At 49.6% G+C, this 21,053-nt stretch overlaps 3 protein-coding genes across 3 annotated transcripts in view; 1 reads left to right on the forward strand and 2 right to left on the reverse strand.

Moving 5' to 3' along the window:
• The window catches only part of LOC128274907 (glycerol-3-phosphate dehydrogenase, mitochondrial), a 281,955-nt gene that overhangs the window by 241,262 nt on the left and 19,640 nt on the right, over nucleotides 1-21,053 (reverse strand). The window lies entirely within an intron of this gene.
• Nucleotides 60-2,651, reverse strand: LOC128274908 (dipeptidyl peptidase 3). The gene is made up of 4 exons (XM_053013250.1): nucleotides 2,480-2,651; nucleotides 2,242-2,394; nucleotides 1,219-2,116; nucleotides 60-1,144 (listed from the first exon to the last, which is right to left on the reverse strand). Exons 1-4 carry the CDS (start codon nucleotides 2,597-2,599, stop codon nucleotides 144-146), a joined length of 2,172 nt encoding a protein of 723 aa, XP_052869210.1. The 5' UTR covers nucleotides 2,600-2,651; the 3' UTR covers nucleotides 60-143.
• LOC128274784 (DNA polymerase alpha subunit B) lies at nucleotides 3,029-20,545 on the forward strand. The gene is made up of 5 exons (XM_053013091.1): nucleotides 3,029-3,104; nucleotides 3,188-3,492; nucleotides 18,545-18,636; nucleotides 18,718-20,185; nucleotides 20,339-20,545. Exons 1-5 carry the CDS (start codon nucleotides 3,029-3,031, stop codon nucleotides 20,543-20,545), a joined length of 2,148 nt encoding a protein of 715 aa, XP_052869051.1.

Consider the following 21,053-nt stretch of genomic DNA (forward strand, 5'->3'; position numbering starts at 1 on the left):
AAAACAATTAGAAACATCCTTCAATTCCAATTCAATTCCTGGGAATCATACGTTCCATAGCAAATAATCGTTTATTAACTCAAAGAATACGCTTAACCTGCAACGGCAATATCGGAGTGCAGTGCCACCAGACTCATGTCTCATTAGTACAATCCTTCGAAGTAATGTTTGTCGGATTCGTGAATCCGTTCCAGCACATCATCGATGGTTGCGTTCGGGAAGCGATCGACCCACGAACGAATGTAGCCCGCAAAGTTGGCCTCGTACGTCTTCAACTCCACGTTGCCCGTTTTCGGTTCAACGGTCGTGTTCGACTGTAGGAAGATTAGGCGTGGCTTTTTGTGCAGCAGCACAATCTCACGCCATTTGGCCCACGGGTGCGATCCACCCTCCGATACCTCCGAGTACTGGTCGTACATCTTGGTGGCGGCTGCCACGTTTCCAGTCGACTTGTAGAACTGCAGCTTCAGCAGAAACATTCGGATCGCTTCCTTGCCGACCGTTTCAATCTTGCTGCGTTCGAACGTGAGGAGCAGATTTTTGCCCTCTTCCGTCTCCTTCACCGTCACCAGCCCCTCGCCCGCTTCCAGCAGCACCTTCATGATGACGAACCGAGCCTGGTAGTGGGCCTGGAGCCACGCTTTCTGGGCGGGATTGTACAGTTCCATCGCAACCCCGACACCGCCCCAGACCAACAGCAACCAGTTAACGTAGATGATGTTGGAAATCTCTTGCTCGTCCGTGTGGCCAAAGATTTTCAGGATATCGCGGTTCAGGCAAAGATACAATCCCACCGCTTCCGCCCGACACTCCTCGTACGAAGAGCCGAGCGACTTGAACTTGGAGTCGTACGTTTCGCCCGGTTCGTACCAACAGTCGACCGAGTCACCGGTCAGTGGACTTTTCAATTTGCTAAGGTCGAAGTTGTGTTCGCCCTTCTCGTTGATACGCAGCAACTTGCCACTGCCGTGACCGAGCAGTTCATGCAATCCTACTTGTACCTCGAATGCGGTCGCTTTGTACTTCTTCATCAGCGCTTGGTCTTCCTCCGAGAGGAACGGAATCGCATCGGTCCTGTTCGTGCTGGCCAGTACATTACCGAGCGACACATTCTTGAAACCTTCGTCCTGCCGGATCTCATCATCTGAAATGTTACGCAAAATTAAATCAATTAGTAGTTCTACACTGATTACCTTGTCCCCGCGCTCCGGAACCTACAGTTGGGAATGTTGATGCCACAAGGAATGCCTGACCCGGCGAATGTGAGCACATCTAGCGACGTAAAGTCCGGCTTGAGGTAGGAATCTTTCTCGTAATCCTCACCCCATGGCAGTAGTTTGATAAAGTTCTCCGCATTCGCGACCAGTTCACCAAATTTGGCCGACATCTCCTTGTTCACCATGGCCACAAACCCTTCGAACTCTCCGCGCTGCCCCACCGGATCCCGGTACGTTTCAATGAACCCAATGTACGTTTCAATGACCGGACCCTTGTCTTTGATCCAGTACCGGGAGCCCGTCTTGTGTGCGTCCAAGCTTCCCTCCCGGAAACTCTCCACGTACGACTCAATCATACGCTCCTGGTTGCCGTTCGCGCAGTGCTTCTTCGCTTGCTCCAGCTCGTCGGCCACCATGCCGATCAGTTCGCGGTAGTCACCGCGAGTGATCTTAAAAACGCACCCCTTGTACTCCTCGGGAGTCCGCGTTAAGCCTTTCTTGTCGCCCTCCTCGCTCGAAGCGAGCTTTATGTCGTATACAGTTTTGCCCGCCGCGTCCACCGTCTTGAACGTGCGGCAAATGTACGCCTCGAACTTCTGTTCCTTCATCCACTCGCTGATCAGCTCCGTGTCCTCGCGGGTAACGTTGCTGGAGAAGTACGTCGTAACGCCGGTATCGCAAAGCCCGAGCGTTTTCACGCGCTCGGTAAGCACAAAGATGGGCCCCTTGCTCCGGTTCCACAGGGAATCGATAAGGTCGTTGTTCGCAGCATACGCGGCCGAACCCTTCACGATCCGCTCAAACTTGTCCTCGTCGAGATTGGGCAGGATCTTGCTGTCTCCCATGCCCTTGTAGTTACCGGCATTCGCCAGAAACCCGCAGGCGTACACGAGAAAGGCCTGATTCAGTCACAGCGAAAACAGAAAAAGAAGTAATTTACGATATTAAAGTTAATGTTTACAATGCGCAGGGCGGAAAGTAGATAAGATAAACGCCTTTCAGCGACAGGGCTAGGTAAACTTACGGTGAACTCATCATCGGACACGCCAGCAGCGAGTGCAGATTTCTTCAAATCTTCCACCGATTCGGCCAGGAATATGCGATGCAAGAGCGAAAATATGAGCGGCGATTCCGGGCTTGATTGAACCAGCGCAATCAATCCACCGGTCCAGGATGCCTACGCAAAACGAACGATCGGATTAGGATAGTTAAAACAAACCACAAAAGACGACCAATGGCCACCAGGGGGGGAAGGTCCATACCTTGCTGAAGTAGTGGGCATATTGTTTCTCCTTCTCCGTTAGATTGTTGAAGGCGGTGGCACAGTCGAGCTCAACGATCGGCTGTGTGTTGGGAAGCACATACTGAGCTTTGTCCGACATCTTTCGCTTTCCTACGGCCTAACTTTTTGCTAATGCGCACACGAAAATAGCACGGACCGTGAACCGAAAAACAATGCGAAAGAAAACAGAAATTCCACAGCGAATATTGTACCGCAACAACCGGACGGCGAATGGCGAATGGCGAATGGCCGAATGATGAGTAGGCAATAACCTAACCTAACCTAGCAAACTGGCAAGCCGCTGTGTTCATCGTTCCAAAACACTTTTGTCCGCAAGAGTGAACTTTGTCTTGCTTGTACAGAACTCGCTTGTGCGAAACTTTCTTGCGCGTTGCTCAAACAACCGCCCAAAATGACAGCGGCCGCTTAGCGTTGGCGCGCTTTTCTGGGGCCGGTATTTAGTTTTGGTTTTCGCACCAAACGTTGATTGTGTGGTTTTGTGGAAAAGCGAGTGAAAATTCATGTGAAAATGGTGTCTATCGAAACGATACGAGAGCAGTTCGACGAACTGGGCATCGAACCGTCGGATGAGGTGGTCAACGCATGTAAGTGTCTCCATTGGACGCCGATTTTGAGCATAAATCAGCAAAGATTACTGTCGATAACATGTTTCTTCCGCCCTTTCCAGGCATCACAATCTGCCTTAACAACGGCATTAACGATCCGGTAGAATTTGTCGAACAATGGATGGCGTACAGTGTGTCGAAGCTGAGCGGTGCCGAGCCCACCGTGGCCTATCTGAACGACATGGAAGCACATGAGTACACGGGAAAAGCGCGCAAAATGGGAAAAGTGGCTACCATCGTAGGTGGCACTGCAAGCAGCAACGCCACAGCACGCAGCGACCCGAAGGTGTCCAAATTGACAACGTATCGTAATGTGGATTCGGCCGAACAGGACGTGCTGGAGATGTACGGCTGTGTAACACCAAAGGTAGGTGCTAGTTAATTGAATTCGGTCATTTCATTCGAACTGTTATTGTACTAAAATTTCCTTGAAATTCAAAACAACGTTGCAGACAGTGGAAATGTTATTTCCTTCCCGTTATTAGCTCGATTGCCTGCTTGAAATTTGCCAAGAGTTCCCCGAACTGGGTTGCAATAACAATCATTGTCGAGAAGCAACACCACCATTAGATTTGCGGAATCAAAACAAAGAAACGTGTTCCGCCTACTTCCGTATGCCGAACACAATCCAACGGGCCGATCGTTGGGCCCTCCGAAATATGCGACAAAGGAGGTCAAGTCGGTAAAGAATGAGCAAAAAGAAGCTTGTGCCGTAAGGCACTTTTACTGGGTCCATGGCAAACACTGCAGCACTGCCGTGGTGCACTGCCCTCAGAAGAGAATGGGCGATAAATCGAAAGAATGCTTCACAGCCCTCGCTCCATTATCTGCGGCCGGAAACGAAAGAGAGATGATGGCGTGATGTTGGTAGTAGCAACCATTTCCATTGCAGCCATTCTCTTTCGTGACCGTCGACTGAGCCAAAGCCATATTCCGTGGCCCCCGATCGAACACACGAGGGCTCCTCCGTGGGTTTTATTGAATTCACATCCGTGCCAACCAAAGGTGACGCGCAAAAGCGATCCCTGGCCAATTCTGCGAAGCCCCCCCACCACCACTCAATGCAAATCACTTCACCCAACGGTGTGCACCGCTGCGGGAAGCCCTGGGATTGCCGTGGGATAGGTCGGACGAAGGAAGGCGCGCAATGCAATGCTACATTTATGGTTCCGTTTTATTCCATAATTCCTCGCATCTCTTTAAATCCGGCTGCAAGCCGCGTTGGCCAAAGAAAAGAGATGCGTTTTATTTACCACCCTGATTGACACCGGGCTTGGTTCGCAGCGGGTGGCCTTGCAAGAAGAAGGATCTTTTGGCCAAGGGGACACAGACCTCGTACCTCGTTAATCTTTAGTGCACTTGATTGAATTTTTATTGGATGCACAAAAAACGAAACAGTTTAATTAAAATTGCAAAACAACAGCAGGTCCATTGGTCTATAAATGCGTTCGCTGTCTCATTATAATGTTCGTGAGGATGTAGTAAAAGGATTATTTTTAAAAATTCGGTTTTTTACTACAGTTCATGGCCCAATCACGATCATAACGAGCACACACTTCTTTCTCCATCTGTGGTGTTCGCGATCATGATCGACGTGTGTAGATCATTGCCCTCTTCGAAAGCAAAAAAAAGCATGCTTCGATTGCCTCAATCATGCCAAACAGTCTTCTTGTGCTTCTTTCGCTGATTTTCAATGTCTGTAGGAAAGAGGGGTCTGAAAAGCAGTTCAAATGAGAACCATACTTTGCCTCCTAGTGGCCAGTAGAATTGGCCTCTTCGATTCAACCCAATCAATCGCCGTACAATTACCCGTAGTCAAAGTTGTTTCTCCGTTTCTAACCCGTTTGCAGCGAGAAGGTTTCTTGTCTACTGATGCGTTGAGTTCTTTGGTTCACGTATCTCCTCGACGTATTAATAGAATGGTACGTCTGTATTCATGTCAAAGTCTCTGCTACTACAGACCCTTTACTGGCTCAGCAATGTCCACGACACAACTCCACCATAGTATAGTTATCATCCATGCGCGCTGGCCAGGCCGTCTCGAATTTTTCCCATCTCTTAAACGCTTGACCACGGGTTGATGTTTTAGCAATCCCTTTCGACCACAGGCCAGCGTAGCGAGAGCATCAACATTGGCTGACTGGCTAGCGAACCCTCTGGGCTCCGGCAGAAGCCATCGAACTTTTCTCGCTGTGCACGACGCTACACGCTCTTTCGTATCGTCTTTGTCCGCTTGGTTTTTTTGGCTTTAAATCTTCTCGTTTTCTTTCGAGAACAGCGTGAGAGGGCGACCAGCGAAGAAAAGTGTTGTTGGAGTGAATTTCTTCGTCCGTTGCTTCGTCCACGGGGAAAGAAACTGGTAATGGTTCCCCGTTCCTTCTCGTTCTTTCAGCGAACGGAATCAAGAAACCGAGGCTCCCGTCTCTCAACCGTGGTGTAGCCTCCGGATATTCGTCCGAATCACCCAACGATGGCCGGTAATAGTAAGAACGCTGTGCTATGCTGTAACTCGTTACACGGGCGAAGAAAATATTGTTCTATGATTTATTGTTGAGTCGTTTTTGCTTTTAGATTAGCGACAAAGAGAATACTTTAGCGATCGAAAGCGGGGAGTTGAGAAAAATATCGATCGCGCCTCTATTCGAAGCTCAAGGATGGAACGGAAAAGCGCGCCTCTCGCCTGGCCACCGAACCGGGGTAATTGTGCTGTGGGCAATTTCGTATCATTTATCTACTTACTCGATCCACCAAAGCCACGGCCACGGGATGATCGGTTGAATGTGTTTTTACGTTCGCTCTAGGCTAACAATTTGCGGTTCCCCCGTCGCCCGTTCTCACGCGAAAAGCGCGTCTTTCCTGCCGCTGACCAGCTAGCCACCCTTCACGGACATTGGCTTCGCGTGTCCGCTGCGAGCGCCCTTATGTTATGGGGTATCTGTCTCTCTCTTACTCGCAGCGGCAAGAACGCGTCTGTTGGTTGGACTTGCGCTTGGTTTGCTTGGGACGCGCCGCGATGGTCAAGAATCTCTGCGCGGCGACCGCACGCTCACCACAACGGGTGGCCCTTAAGCCACAACGTAAGATTGTGTGGAAAGAGCGAAAAGGCCGCAGTACTGCGTCCATTACAAAATTAACGTTACTCACGACGCGCCCGCCTTGCGTCACTAAGAATCTCGCCAAAGCACTTTTTTTTCTTCTACCTGCCCGGTCAACGATCGCCGCGGACGCCGCTGTTCCGTTCCGGTGTGTCCGGGGCCAGAGAGCACTTCAGGTGTGTGTACGCAACATGTGGGAATGTGTTTGTTTGTTGCCAATCGATGGCGTCCATTCTGTGTGATGTGTTTGTGGGGCGAGTGTGTACACCTGAGAGCGTCATGATCATGTTACGAGATCGGTTCTTACGACGACGACGCTACAACGAGGGAGAGGGATGATGCTTTTTTGAGCAAAACATTTGAAGAAAATAAACTATAAACCCCTGTCTACTTTCATTCCCTAAGTATTAGTGGGTCCCTAGGACACAACAAGATGATGCTGCTTACCAACGACCGAGATGTCTCTCCGTTTACCAACCGAAAGTTCGAAAACTGGCCATTTGGTGTGTGGCGATTTTGCAGGGTCACCACGCCGACCCTTGATAGAGGCCGCGTTGTGTGGAAGGCTGCTGACCAGGTACGGCTGTCCAAGAAGAAGGGATCCTAGGGGTCCATATAAACGCGCTGAGACGCGCTTGTTGAGCTGCCGGGTAAATAAGCGAGTTTCGAGCATCGTTTTTTTTCCCCGGGACGAGTTCAAAAGGAGTCTTATTTACTGACCACAAAAAACGCACACCGGGAACGAGAGGGACCAAAGGATAATCAAAGCCCTCGGGAGTAGTAGTGGTGAGCTCGCCCGTGTGCTTCTGCCACAAATCTCTTTCTACCTGAGATTCGGTGTTTCGGTTCGTGTCCTGGTTCTCTGTCTTCCGATTTATATTTCTCAAATCTTTTCAGCGCGGACCCACGAACGCCGCGCGCGGCTCAAGAAGGGAACAACACGGCCGTGTGCGGTACTTTGGAAAGTAAACATCGCCGTCCGTACACACACACACACCGGTCCAAAGTTACGGGGCGGTAAGAAGCCGACCACCAGAATCGACTGTGTTCGTGGTAACTTTCTTGAGGCGGCGGCGGGGGTCCGAACGTGATGAAATCCCTCGCTCTTGCGTTTGCGTGTGCCTCTTGTGCACTGCTTGATTTCGCGGAACATTATTTTTCGCTGATTTGGCAATAAAATAGACGCGCGCGCGGTCTTTTATTCGTTTTACCGACGTCGCGCTCAGCCGTGGCCAGCAGCAAATTGGGGCCGTTTTTCCACATTTTTGTGGTCGGCAGAAATGTCGCGGCGTTGGATGGATGGGGAGGGAATAGGTCAGTTTATGGGCAGAGTTTAATTTTATTTTCAAATTTCGATCCTACTGCGAACTCGTGGGACCCGCATTTCCACGAGCCGTCGGGGTTATCTCTCCGTAGCCCGACCGTTGAAAATGGAAGCAATTGTTTGTGGCTACTCTTTGCTTCCTCCCGCGGCCATAATTATTCCTGGTAGTAATTTACTCACGGCCTTTAGACCCCCTTTTTCTCATTCTTCCACTCATTCTCAGGCGAACGATGATCGCGCGCGCGGTGTGACTTCCCGCGGGAGGTTCTTGAAGCATCATCGGTGTTTGCTGTGGTGGCGCGTGTTTTCAGCTTTGCTTGCGGTTGAGCCGTGGCTACCTTTCTTCTCTACCGGGTCCTCCGCGGCACAACAACCCACCATCTTCCTTTTACATAGCACACACACACAGGCACACGCTCATACATAATTTCCATCCAGTGTGGCGTAGGGAATACCACCAGCGAGAAGGAATCAAGGCGCGCGCAAATGGCAAGCGCAAAACGTCGTGAGTTCGGGGCTTTCGCGCCCCTCTAACCCCTCGAACGTCAAGCTGCTGTGAATCGGCTGAGACGAAAAGCAGAAGGAACAAGAAACAACTTCCCGCTGTGGCCACCATACAACGGCGCACACACAGCCACACGGTTCCTGGCTTGGCTGGCTGGCTGGCCACAATGATATTGTAACTCTTTTTGTAGAGTTCGAAATTTCTTCCCTGGCTCCGGCATTCTCCCTGTCTCTCACACACACACACGGCCGCGCCAGGGTCACGCACCGCCGTGTATCCGCTGGCCGCGGCCGGCATTCGAGACACCACACAGGGGTGGCGTCCCAAACGAATACCACCTCTCTGGGGCCGCCCCTGGGCGGCGGCGGCAAGGGTAGTGGTCATCCGTCGTGACCACCGTCACAAGTTGTTGATTTCTTCCTTCCCCTGCCGAGACCGGAGCCTGAAGCGAGGGAGCAGCGCGGGTTGAAGAAGCAGCGCCCCGCGCGAGAGAGTCAGGAGATACATCATAAAACAACAGAAGAATCCATCATCCGACATCAACCTCTCGGTCGGTCGGGCATGGGGAAAGAAAAAACAAAGACTCGAGAACGAACCACCACCGAATGGTTTCAGGTTTATTATGTTGCCGATAAAAGAAAACGACGCCAGGCGCGCGGCGCACTCTTGCGCAGAAGAAAAAGAAGGGCGCGCACACAGGAGGTGTAACGGCGGAACACAGCCACCACGGCGGATGATGAAGAAAAGGCGTTACATTTGAATGCGATTTGGCTCAATTTGAATCTTATTTTTAAAGCAACCGGTAAAGGCGACACGACGCTTCGGCAAGAATAATGGCATCAACATCGAAGCCTATCTGAGACTCGGGGTCAGCATCTTGGCGATCTATAGAGTAGACTACTGGGCATAATGTTATAAGTTAGTTGATTAGCTGGCTTGTGTCAAGGAGGCGCTGGGTGGATCGTTTGAGTTCGTTTTCGGATTCAGTTTCAGCTTGAAGCGTAGAAAATCGCTAAACTTGGCTTCCAAAGCCCCCATTCTCGGCGTCGATCATTAGCGCAGCACCACACCAGCGTGGATTATTAGGCGCAGGCAAGATTCTGAGACTTTTTCCTCCATTTATCTATCCAGCTTGCCTAGTCAGCATACCTAGTCAGCGTCCGTACGTTTGGACCCCGAGGTACGGTCCCAATATCGATCGTGTATTTATGCAAATTTATTCGATAAACCCTTTTTCCACGCTCAACAGCAATCGTGTCGTTCTGTGCGAATATTATAAAAAGGCAGTGGCCTCCGTTTGTTGGTCAATGCGATCGGTACTGGGTATAGAAGGTGAAGTAATCTCCTTGCGCCATCGACGGAACGGACGTAGAGTTCTGAAGAGAAGCTATCGAATTAGAGAAAACTATCCCAACTACGGCAACGCTCTCCTCCGAAGAAACACACGGTCCGGCGAGGGGTTCGTTGGCGGATGTTGGCCACGAAACAAAAAATCTCGATTTAGTTGCATGACGTAGCTTTATTTCGGAAGCTAATCAAAGTTTTTTCCCCGGTAGATCGTGCTCCTCTTCGACGGCATCCGGAGTTTTTCGTAACGTTTATTTCATTCGCTCCTCTACCACACACCACAATGGCGGCGTGGCTACTGGCGGGGTGCGGTGCTGCGTTCGTCCGTTCGCGAAAGATGTATTCTTTCTCAGTTCCTTCCCGTCGTATGTCTACTACTAGAGTTGTGGCATCAAGGGGGAAGATTGTGCAGAGATGATGGTTTTCAAGCGGCCAACGTTGCTGACGTCAGAGAATCAACACAACCACGAACCTGGTGTTGATCATTGCGGGGTAGCACGGATTGTCCGAATTGTGTGTGGCCCTTTTCTTAACGGCCGAGGTTTACTCAAATTGCACACAAACATAGGCAACCTTACTGCAATTAAACTTTCTTTCGATGATTCTTGGCCAACATTTTCATCAGTAATGCCTCGTATATCCTTTGAAAGCGAATCAATTACGTGACGCATGGAATCACTGCAACCATTCAAGGACTTTCCGTCTAGAAATCCCACAGCGGCATATGGAGAAATCTACCTTCTTGTTTTCATTCTGACCGGTGGCCAACTAGACCTAATTTATTGCAGCTATTTTAAAACAATCTGTATCTGCAGTTCGCTCGGGACTTGTGTTTGTTACACAACACAGCCTACTAGGATATGTTCCGTTTTGGTTGTTCTCAGAATTTTTGATTGCTTCTTCCAAAATCTCTTTTTCCACATAGTTGGTTAATTCATCCTAATTATGGAAAATAGCTTTTACTTTATTGTTTAACATTCAAAATGTAGGTGGTATCGTTATTTATTTATAATTCGACCAAAAAGGGACTGCCCTGCAGATAGATCTGTGACAAATGGATTTAAAAAATTGTTACCGAAGAAGACCGAAAACACCGAAGGAAAAATCATTGCTGGTACACCTGGATTTTGTAGCACTTAACCCCCGATTTCTCGTTCGCCTAGGAAGCGATTTGCTGGAATTGTAACAACGGAGAAAAAGGGCGCAAAAGTTGCACACACCTGCGCAGAAGAGCGAGAGAGGGCCAGGCTTTAAAAAGTGTGGCTTTGCCACCATCGAAGCACCCTGTGGGTATGTAGCTTGCTAGCAAAGCACACACACCAGGAAAGCATCGTACACAGGCCTGTACACGTACACAAACGCCTGCGTGGTCACAAACACACGGGCACGAAAGTGGCTTAACTTGCTCTCGCTTGCTGCCCCATGCTAATTCCCATGTGTTTTGCACCGGCTAGAACGAGATGCAACACATCCCGACAGGCATGTGGTACAATGAACACATGGGCTGAAAAGTCCTGGGCTTAACCCATAAAAAGCGCTAGCGTTTTTCCACTGGAATGATTTTGTGTGGCTTTTGACGGAGACTACACTGATGAATAAATCCTGCTTTATACCAAAAAACCGCGTTTTCCCCCATTAGGCTCGGAACTTTGCAGCCCATGTGATGGTGGTTCGACCTGTGACCAGCGTGACAGTGAAGAAAGGCGAGAAAGGGAAGCGGCATCTCGCAATTACGATGCAAAACAGCGGTCGTTTCATTCGCACTTGCGAGCTAGACCACTCACTTTTACCCATGGGTATGCGATGCCGTCAGGAGGAAAAGGAGAGATAGAGTAAGCGAGAGAGAGAAAGGTAGGGTGTTGAACTGCTTTGTGGCCGAAGGTGCGCATCGCGCTTAGCTGTGTGCGCGCCTCCGGTCATGGACGCACATAAGTGACTACGGTGGTATTGGTGAAAGGCAGCGCACAAACCGTTGAACAGGAATAGCGTCGCTATGTGTGGAGAGGCTGGAGAAAAATTGGCCTACTCAGTTCAGCGGCGTCCGTAGTGTGCTTCGTGTGTGAAAATGGTGCTCCGGCGATGGATACAAAAGGCGGCTTTTGGTGCTTTGTTCCGGGGTGGCCTCCCCTCGGCCACCATATCGCCGAGCCGGATGAAGCCGCACGCACTTTTGCGAATGTGGCCCTGCAACCGGAACGATAATCTGATGGCGCGCGCGCGCGCCCCCCAGTGCCTGCGCCGGGGTTCACTGCTGTAATTCGCATGACCAAAGAAAATGTGATAAAAGTCCAAGTGTGTTCCAAGAAAGGTGAGCCACCCCAGGAAGACCCAACTGTTGGTAGCAGTTTTCGATTTCAATGGCGCGTTACCCTGTGCGTTACCGTTACACTACGTAACGGTTGCTCAATTTTGCACCACTTCGCTGGAAAATGGCTGAACAGCGCAAAAGTGCGGTTAGGAACAAAAATGGCTGCCACTTCGGAACGAAGTAACACGCCGCCACGGTGCGGCGAGAGGGCAAGCTCCTCGCGCTCGACAGCAAATTGGCGCAGCGTCGGTATTCGGAGTGTATTCTTCATTCCACCAAACGCCGTGTCTTTACTCTTCTTTATTCGTAAAGCGGCGCGCTCTGTGACGACCGCGCACCGAAGCCAACGGTTGTAGCCGATTGGCAAAGACACGGGTAGTGGCGTCGTAAACGCGCCTTGCTCAGATTTATTTGAGTTCACACACACACACACCGACGAAACCGACGATCCTAAACACCACCGAACCCGAAAACGATTTTCAGGCATTGACCGCGCAGCTAGCCTCTTCATGGATAGACAACCCTTGATCCTTAAAAAATGGACACAAAGAAGTTGTCGTCAAAGCAACCAACCAAGAGTCCTTCCACGAGAGCTGGTGGTGGTCACATACAGTAGGCGGTGTAGTGAAAAAGTGAACGGAATCAAAAATCGTTCGGCGTGAAAAGTAAAATTTGCATTTTGCACGCAGGACAATAGACAGCGGTGCGGCGCGTCCGTTATTTTCAAATCGTGCCATTCAGCACAAAGTGGGGAACTCTCTCGCTCTCTCTTCACTCTCCTCCACTCCGCATATCGCGTGGCGCGCGCGCGCGCGTGTGTGTGTTCTAATTCGATCGAGTTACACTGGTTCAGTACATAGGCGGGCTGCGATGATAATATGGTGTTGATAAGCGATCGATCGTCATTGGCACGCGAGAACGAGATGGGTGCGTCTCTTTTGCACTAACAAAATGCGCGATCCGTCGGCGCAAGCAAAAGCCGCCCATTGTCGACGAGACGGGCACAGCGTGGTGTTTGTGTAGCGATTCTGCGCCAGAGAGTGGTGTGTACAGCGCGCCGCCGTTGAGAGCGCAAAGTTCTGGTGTGTATTCTGGCTCCAGTCCGTGGAGCATCAGCAGTGTGTTCGCCTTGTGTCTTCTGATTACATTTGCCTCAATTAAATCGTCCCCCCGAAACGACGACGACGCGAAGGACAGCGCGTGTTGAGACATTTGTGCGGAAGCCAGCATTATTTGTAGAGGCCACCACACACGCGTGAAAGTGTGATAAACGCTGAGCCAGTCGGAAACTGTAATACGGACGCCGGAAGCACAGCCATAGTGGAAAACGAAGTGCGAATCTCTTTCACTGACCACTGGTGCGCTGAGAGTAATGTGGTGTGGTGGTACATCTTCCTCCCTTATCGACAATGTTTCTGATGTTACACTCTCCATTGCGAATGAAAAAAAAATAGCTTCACATATAGTTCCGGTGTGTTCTGATTGCTGCGTGCACTTGTGTGTGTGCGTGAGCTGTGTTTGCGTCACTGGAATGGAAATGAAAAGATTGTGCTTAGCTCGAGCTCTGTAGTGTTATGACACCAGAAGACGCGCGTCCATCCGTCCACAGAGAGGACACGTGCACGCAAACGTTCATCTGGCGCACTCCATCTCATCAAACGCGATTAGAGATGATTTTATACTACTCGCCAGTGCGGGCCGCGCGCGCACACACGGTGGATGACCCCGAATGATTGGAACACACACGCACGCACGCACACATCAGCAGATTTTGCGGCACGCGCGGGCGCCGGTTGCTTGATTGCTGCTTCTGCTCTGCTGTGCTGGCTGAACGGGGACCCGGTTGGGAGGAGAGTACAGCACGCGCAGCAGTCTTCAACTCACACATGACGACGACGATGGCGATGACGAGAGGAGGTTACAGTCAACGATGATATGTTGCTGGTGATGGCCCCCCTGATAACCACCATATTTCATGATGGAGGCGATCCCGAGGACGATTTTCCTAAGCCAAATTTCGGCAGCCAAAGGTAACCAGCATCATGTATAATTGGCAAGGAATCGATTGACGCTTTTTGCAGCGCTTTTTTAGGTCTTTTCTCGTACATCAACGTAAGCGGTTCTGTGCGGTTCACACTTATTCCGCGCGAACACAACGGCGCCTTATATTCTTTTGCCTCCCGCTGGAGAGAGAGAGAAGTGTGTTGGACTCAGTCAGGCAGCACTAGCCTACTTAGAGGGAAAGAGATGCTCCGGGAGATCTAGTGAGCTGGAGCGAGTAACCGAAACGACGGCGGGAAGATACACATAGCGATCCCCGCCGTGTAACGGAACGTCGCGTGACAACAACATTGTAGAGCGGAGAACTAATTCTCGAGAATATCTTCTTTTTGTCTGTTCTGATTTTGTGGCATAAGATAGATTGATTTGTTAGTAAGTCTATGCTGTGAACGAGTGAACGATGAGTTATGTCAAGATAACTAGTTTGCTACGTGCAATCCTTGTATGTGTATACGGCTTGCGAATAGTTGTGACGGGCCCCGATTTGCGCGATCGCAGCAACCTAGGACCTGACGACTGAAAAAGCGGCGCCATATTTGCCATTGCGTGGTCCTAACTGTGGATGGCTGTCAGGTTTTTTTTCTCGCTATTTTGTTCTTTGTGAAATTTAAAACGGCCTTTCTTATTTTTCGCTGACAACGATCGTGATCGTAATCGCCCGACCCTTCGGCTGAAGGATGATGTGCAAAGCAAGTCGGAGAAAAATAGCCGCCATAGCGGCTCGCTGTTACCCTTGTCCGTTGTCTCTGAACGCGCGGCTACTTACAACCGGCGTGAGGCAGTGGCAAGTGTGTTTGGTTGTGGTTGTGTCTGGAGAACGAACAAAATGAGCGAAGGTTAAAAAATGTGCTCTCGCAGCGAGACGCGCGCAGGAAGTGGAAAATCGATTCGCTACATCCGTGTGTGCCATGCCACGGAAAACAACGACACAGATCTGTAATAACAGGCTTGTGAAAAGGCGCGCGCAACTATCATTCGAATCGGTTTCGCGGCGCGGCCACACGTTCGGTGGTATGATTCTCCTCCCCTAGTCACGGCCAGCAGCAGCAGCCCGGTCCGGTGCTGGAACTTTTCTTGCACATCATCGCCGTCCTGAGGGGCACAGTCGCCCGGCCGGCCGGCCATCTTGTTGTGTGCGGTGCGGTGTGCCGGGGAATGTACTGACTGACCGCCATTATTCCTCCGTTCTTTTACACACATTGTGCCGCGGCGGCGGTGAGTGTCGGATAAAGCAGGAAAACCCAAGAAACTGGCCGCGCGCGCGCGAGTATCTCTCTGTGTCTCTGGCTCTGTACGTGAGGAGCAGACTCCTTCAATTAGAGGTAGGCAAAACCGTTGTTCTGTGCGTCCCTCGCAAAGCGATCGCACGACACGAAAGAAAGATGAGCAAGCGGTGCTTCCAAGAGACACAAGGTCAGTTACTTCGTAAGCTTTTTGTCTTCCGACCGCTTGTGGTAGAATCTCTGCGCGTCCTCGTGCTACGGGCGCGACCGAAGAAAGACGATGGGTAGAGGAGAGCACCTTCCGCTAGAGTTAATTGTAGGCCGAAAGGGTGGAACGAAAGAACTCGAAGCGGATGGATAAGTTGCTCCGATAACCCTTCGGCGGCCGGGGTGCACGGCTGGCTAGCTGCGCTTGTATTAGTGTTGCGCGTATCATTTAGAACGAAAGTTGAAACAGAAGACAGCGAACTGCTGCTGCTGCGACGCAGTCGACTAGCGCCGCCGGCGTAAGAAAACAACGATAAAAATGGGGTTAACGTAAAAACTATAAAGGCATCCGGGGGAGAGAGAGAATCGGCTCATAAGCACCACCATATACTTAGAGGGAAACGACAGAGAGAGATGAAAAGGCACAATTTCTTCTTCGGCCAGGAAAAAATGCGAAGAGAATGATCAAAAGTGTGTGTGTGTCTGAGAGAGAGAGAGAGATCCAAGCAGCCCGATCCAACATGAGAAAAAAGGATCGCAATCAAATAAATACGAGGACGCCGCGCGCGACGCTTAAGATGATTACTACAATCCTGGGCTGGGCTCGTCCGGCGGCCAGAGGCTACGCACGGTGTTGCGGTCCAACCAAGTAGCCGCCTGTTACATCTTCTTGAGCCGAAGGTAGATATGTGAAGCCAGTTTCCGTAGGGAAGGAAATAGCAAAATAGCCAAGCGGCGTCGTCTTTATAAGATTATTTTTACTTCTTCTTCCAACTATATCTCAACTCTGGGAGCGTCCCCGCGAGTGGTTCGTTGGCTGGCTGTTGTGCTCTGTGTTCGGGGTTACCATGGTATCCATTTTCGGTACAGCTTGCTACTTGTTTTCCAAGCGTAGGGATCTATTGATTGTAGATCGATTTGTGTTCCGTTGGATACGCGGAAAGTCGTGCAAGATTTACCAATAATATACCAATAGAGTCAGCGTCACCGTCACCGTCACCGGAAAAAACGTTGAATGTTACTTTGTTTATTGCCAACGGCTTTTTGGTGATCATCTGAGGTATCGGAAGTTCCGCCCCATCCATTGCAACGGCTCTGCTGTCTGTGAAAGCTAGAGATTTTTTTTTCCTATCAATCGAGTTCTCCATGAACAGCAGCGACAGAGGAAAAAGCAGCACCAAAAATGGCCTTGTTTCGCCGTGTTTTGTAAATGGCTTCCGGGAAGCGTCGTAGAGTCGTTCTCGAATGTTTTTGCTTGTTTTTACTTCTCGCTCAATTTAATCCATAAATCGGAAGAAGCCTACCACCCAGACAGTTCTTTAGAAAAGAAAGTCACGGAAGTGTAGCGCACTACATTAGATAAAGAAAATGACCTTGCTTTCGCCACTACTTCGTTGCACCGCGCCGCCCCGTAAGCACCATCTTCCGGGGCTCGTCACGAATTCGGTTTGCAAATGGTTTGTGCAAGGAAGAGAGAGCAGGTACGACCAATTTCCTGCACATTTGCATCTTGTTGTGTGCGGAAGGTCGTCAACCTTTTTGTGTTGGTTTCTCGGAGGTGATCTAAATTCGTTGTTTCTTCGATTTGCTTTCATTGAACATATTCTCGTTTGACAATTTGAATGGTTTCTTTGGAATTTTGTCTCAGCGCGGATGTGGCCCGACACAGGAAGTGAATTTAATTTCTACAATGTATTTAATTGTAGTTGATTCTCAGAATTCGGCCCTGATTCTCGTCTACTTTGTTGTTCTTCACATAATCGCTCCAGTATCACCAGCAGCACTTAGCAGCAGAGCGTATAGGGGATACTGTTTCGAGGGCCTCTAGTTTATGATGGCGGCTCGTTCTCTTCTGTAACCAACGGGAAGGGAGACCGCACCCGGTTGTGTGTAGTTAGAATTTATTACATTTCAAAAACCTTCGTTATTCGTTAAGCATCTTGGTATTCCTCGTTAGAGAGGGACACGTGTTATAGATTATTGCTTTTTTCGTTTAATCCGGAACGGTGTTGGCCCTTCTCGTGGGCAGCCATTAACTGAAATTTTTCTCTTCTATTGAGCTTTGTGTGCCTGGGCTGGGCAAGTCATAATAGTAAGAAAGGCAATAAAAGTGATGAAAAAGGTGAACCCATCCGCCATGAAGCGCACTCTGTTCCGATTACTGTAAATGGGTGTGTTTCTAGTGCTTCACATGTTATTCAAAACTGTGACTAGATCCACACTCATTAACAGTGCTCGCAGAATCCCGTGGCCGGGCAGCGGAAGAAACGTGAACTCAATTGATGACAGCGAAGTGACCCAATTCTCAGAGGGAGGATATCGCCGTTTCGTCGCAGTTGAAAATACGCGTGGTAAAATCTGTTCAGATGATAAAACCTTCCAAATTTCTCATCATCACCTAAACTAAGGAGGCTTTGTTATAACCGTAGTTATGTAAACCGACCGTGTCTCTGAGGCGCACGAAGTTGTTAAATGCTCTTCCAATTAAACCCGATGTCAAAACAATCATTCTTTATTATGCGTGTGTGAAACAATCCGGGCCCCTGGTCCTCTCTGTCCCGTATATTCTGTAGCCGCTTCTTGCCCGTGTCGTGATCTGTTTCTTCGAGCGAACGCCGATCATCATCTTAAGCCACATAGGAAGGGCGCGGGCCTCGTGACTGAAGTGTAGCATTTCAAAAGCCACCGCTTATAGTTACATCATTCTCGGTTTTTGTAAATCTCACAATTCGTTTGAAAGAACGCGCAAAAGAAAATAACTGCCGTGCCAAAGCTTGCCTCGGCAGGAAGCATCATCGTCGTCGTCGTCGTCGTGAGCAAGTTAAATAAAAGAGGAAAATCGTGAACCTTCAACGTGGTCGACAACATTGCACAATAAGGCGCAATGCCATGCGCCATTATTGGTGCATAGTGCAGAGCAGGTTCATGCGCCACCAAAGTGTAATGCGGCGGTTGCTCCTCGAGCAGTGAGAGTATTCAACCCAAACGGCCGCCGGGGGAAACACATTTTTCTCCGCTTTGTCGGCGAACATGTTTCTAGTGCACGGTTTTTGGTCAAAGTTTCGTGACTAGATAACATGCTCGTCTATTGAGTCGAGATTAAACGTAAATGTTGTGACTCCCGTGTGTTGAATCCGAAACAGTGTCTTCGTGCGTTGAACGTGTCCATGAATCAGTGACATAAGTTTTAATTTTGTTAAACTTCTTTAACTTTTAATTTGTAAATGTTTCTTTTTTAATTTCTGATGTATGTTATTCTAACACAAGAACTTTACTTATTGATCATGTTAAGAGCGTTGTAATAAACCCAATCTAACACCTTTTTCCCGTTTCATCTTGTTCTCGATAGGCAAGCAAAGCAGTCTCCCGTTTGCAACATAGCAAAAATACACCGGATGTTGTCCGCGGCAGCCCGTTCTCCACCGTTACCTATTCGCCAATGTAAGTGATGAAACTCCGCCTTTTTAGTTTTATCATTGATTTGTTCATTATGATTTTATTTTATTGCCCGTGTTTTTTTAGATCTACATCGAAGCATGGAAAGGACTCCGAAGATGCGAAGAGCGGCAAATCGGGCCAAATCGTGTACACATACGGCAAGGCGCAACTGCTCAAGCAAATCAACTCGTTGCCAGCAGCATTATCCGGTGGCGAAGAAACCAATGACGGTTCGACAGATATTCCAGCAAAAGGCAAAAATGGCGGTGGAAGAGAAGCTGGAGGTCGTGGAGCGACGAAGGATACAGCTGCTGTGGCGCCGGGTGGGAAAGGGATAAGCATCGGCTATCAGGCGGGCCAATTTGCTAACGAAAACAGCAAATATATGTTTGACTCGAGCTACGATCGGGTGATGATATTGAGCGATCGAATATACGAAACAGGATCAGCCATTTGCTATCGACTGGCACAGGAGGAACTTGCCACTGCGACACAACAAGCCACGCTGGAAGAGGGATCGTCTGAGGGATCGAGTGCGAACCACGCGACGGACGAGGATGATCGCGCTAGTGATCGCGAAATGGTAAACTGGTTGGACGGAGTGAAGGTGCACCACGTTGACTACCCCAGCTCGGACACCATCCGTGTCTTGGGGAGAATAGTGGTTGAACCGAGAACTACCAGCGCAGATGGTGGTGCTGGCGTAGCGCAAGGTCGCAGCAATGATCAACAGCAGCACCGCCTTTCGATCGTCGATTTCGATGAGCAAACGCTTCGCAACACGAGACTGGACCTTAGCCACACGAAAGCACCGTGGTCCCTGTTTCCTGGCCAAACGGTCCTGCTGGAGGGCATCAATCCCCGTGGGACAATGTTTACAGTGCAGCGCGTGCATCACCTGCGAAAGCTAAACCTTCCCTGCGCTCCGCATACGCTCGATCGTACGCTAAAGATGGTTATCGCCAGCGCACCGTTCACCGATCGGACGGATCTGTTGTACGAGAAACTTACCGGTTTGCTGGACTACTGCAGGACCGATCCGCCGGATGTGCTGCTGTTAACGGGCCCGTTGGCCGATGCTAACCGTCCTTTGTACAAAGAGGTAGCCGAAACGTTCGACGAGTACTACGAGAAGATCGTTGGTACGATCATGAGTGCCGTTGGTTCGCGGACGGAGGTGTTCATCGTTGCCAACCACGACGATGTCAACAGTTCCTTCGTCTATCCCACGCCTCCGTACCGGGTCGCGAGCTTCTACAAAAATCTTCACCTCCTGCCCGATCCGTGTCTGTTCAGTATCGAGGGGCTCGAGATTGGGGTGACGACGGTAGACAGTATCGGTCATTTGATCGAGAACGAATGCTGCTCGGCCGACGCCGGCGATAAGATCAAGCGGGCGATGAACTACCTCTTCCACCAGGCTTCGTTCTATCCACTGAACCCACCGATGGAGGATATACCGCTGGATGTGGACATGCTGAACGATTTTGGACGCCTTACGCGCGTCCCAAACGTAATGGTGTGCCCAAGCACATTAAACCGTTTCATCAGGGTAAGTGAAGGGTTTCAAAGTGTTGTCATGAAACAAAAGGTGTTGGGCTATTTACTCGTTTTCATCCTTCATTTTCATATTTTCTTGTATTTAACTCATTTGGTGGAAGGTTCTAACTTTTTTTTTTATTTTGTTATGTCTTGTTTGGGTCAGGAAATCAATGGATGTGTTTGCATTAATCCTGGTTTCGTGGACGGCCAACAAACGCCAGACGGTGGCTCATACGCTAGACTGATTATTCATCCTCCAGAGGCCGATGCACCGATGGTTGCAGCAGCGGCAGCAGCATCCTCTTCTACACAGCAGAGGCCGGCGCCGGCGCCATCCAGCTACATCGCGTGTCAGATCATAAAATCGTAAAAAATAATAAAGTCTAATGAGCTTTTGTTATGCAAAATGAGTTGCCAACATCATCCAAATTCCCGTTAGTGTATATCACCTGATTATGTCTTGGTCTTGGATACGATTTCAACATTATTTTAACGAAATAATTCAGAGAATGTCGATTGCCATGTCCATGTCGCCATAAAGAAGAATGAACTCGAGGAGGCACTAAGCTCAAGCAAAGCTCCACTTAGTTAATAGAGGAGCAAAAGCATATTTCACAGGATTCACAGGATCTTAGATAAAGAGACCAAATTGAGCATTATTTAAGCATGCCTTTCGCGCTTTAACCGTTTCATGTACCGAACCGATCCTGTTTTCGATATTTACCGGTATAGAAGAGGTTGACCATATCGTGGCGCGTGTCATCGTTGAACGAAAGATAGGCGAACATGAACGCCCATAATAGTAGTCATTTTATTAATGAGAAAAAAATGTTTATTTGCATTCCAAAAACGGCCCACAGCGCCGCGCCCCACCAAAC

This window comes from Anopheles cruzii, chromosome 3, assembly GCF_943734635.1.
Source record: "Anopheles cruzii chromosome 3, idAnoCruzAS_RS32_06, whole genome shotgun sequence".
Taxonomy (NCBI): Eukaryota; Metazoa; Arthropoda; class Insecta; order Diptera; family Culicidae; genus Anopheles; species Anopheles cruzii.

Coding starts and splice junctions, on each gene's coding strand:
- LOC128274908 (XM_053013250.1), bottom strand. CDS start 2,599: ATGTCGGACAAAGCTCAGTATGTGCTTCCCAACACACAGCCGATCGTT. Junction 2,117..2,241: donor TGTCCGATGATGAGTTCACC/GTAAGTTTACCT, acceptor TGACTGAATCAG/GCCTTTCTCGTGTACGCCTG. Junction 1,145..1,218: donor TGGCATCAACATTCCCAACT/GTAGGTTCCGGA, acceptor GTAACATTTCAG/ATGATGAGATCCGGCAGGAC.
- LOC128274784 (XM_053013091.1), top strand. CDS start 3,029: ATGGTGTCTATCGAAACGATACGAGAGCAGTTCGACGAACTGGGCATC. Junction 3,493..18,544: donor ACGGCTGTGTAACACCAAAG/GTAGGTGCTAGT, acceptor TGTTCTCGATAG/GCAAGCAAAGCAGTCTCCCG. Junction 18,637..18,717: donor ACCGTTACCTATTCGCCAAT/GTAAGTGATGAA, acceptor GTGTTTTTTTAG/ATCTACATCGAAGCATGGAA.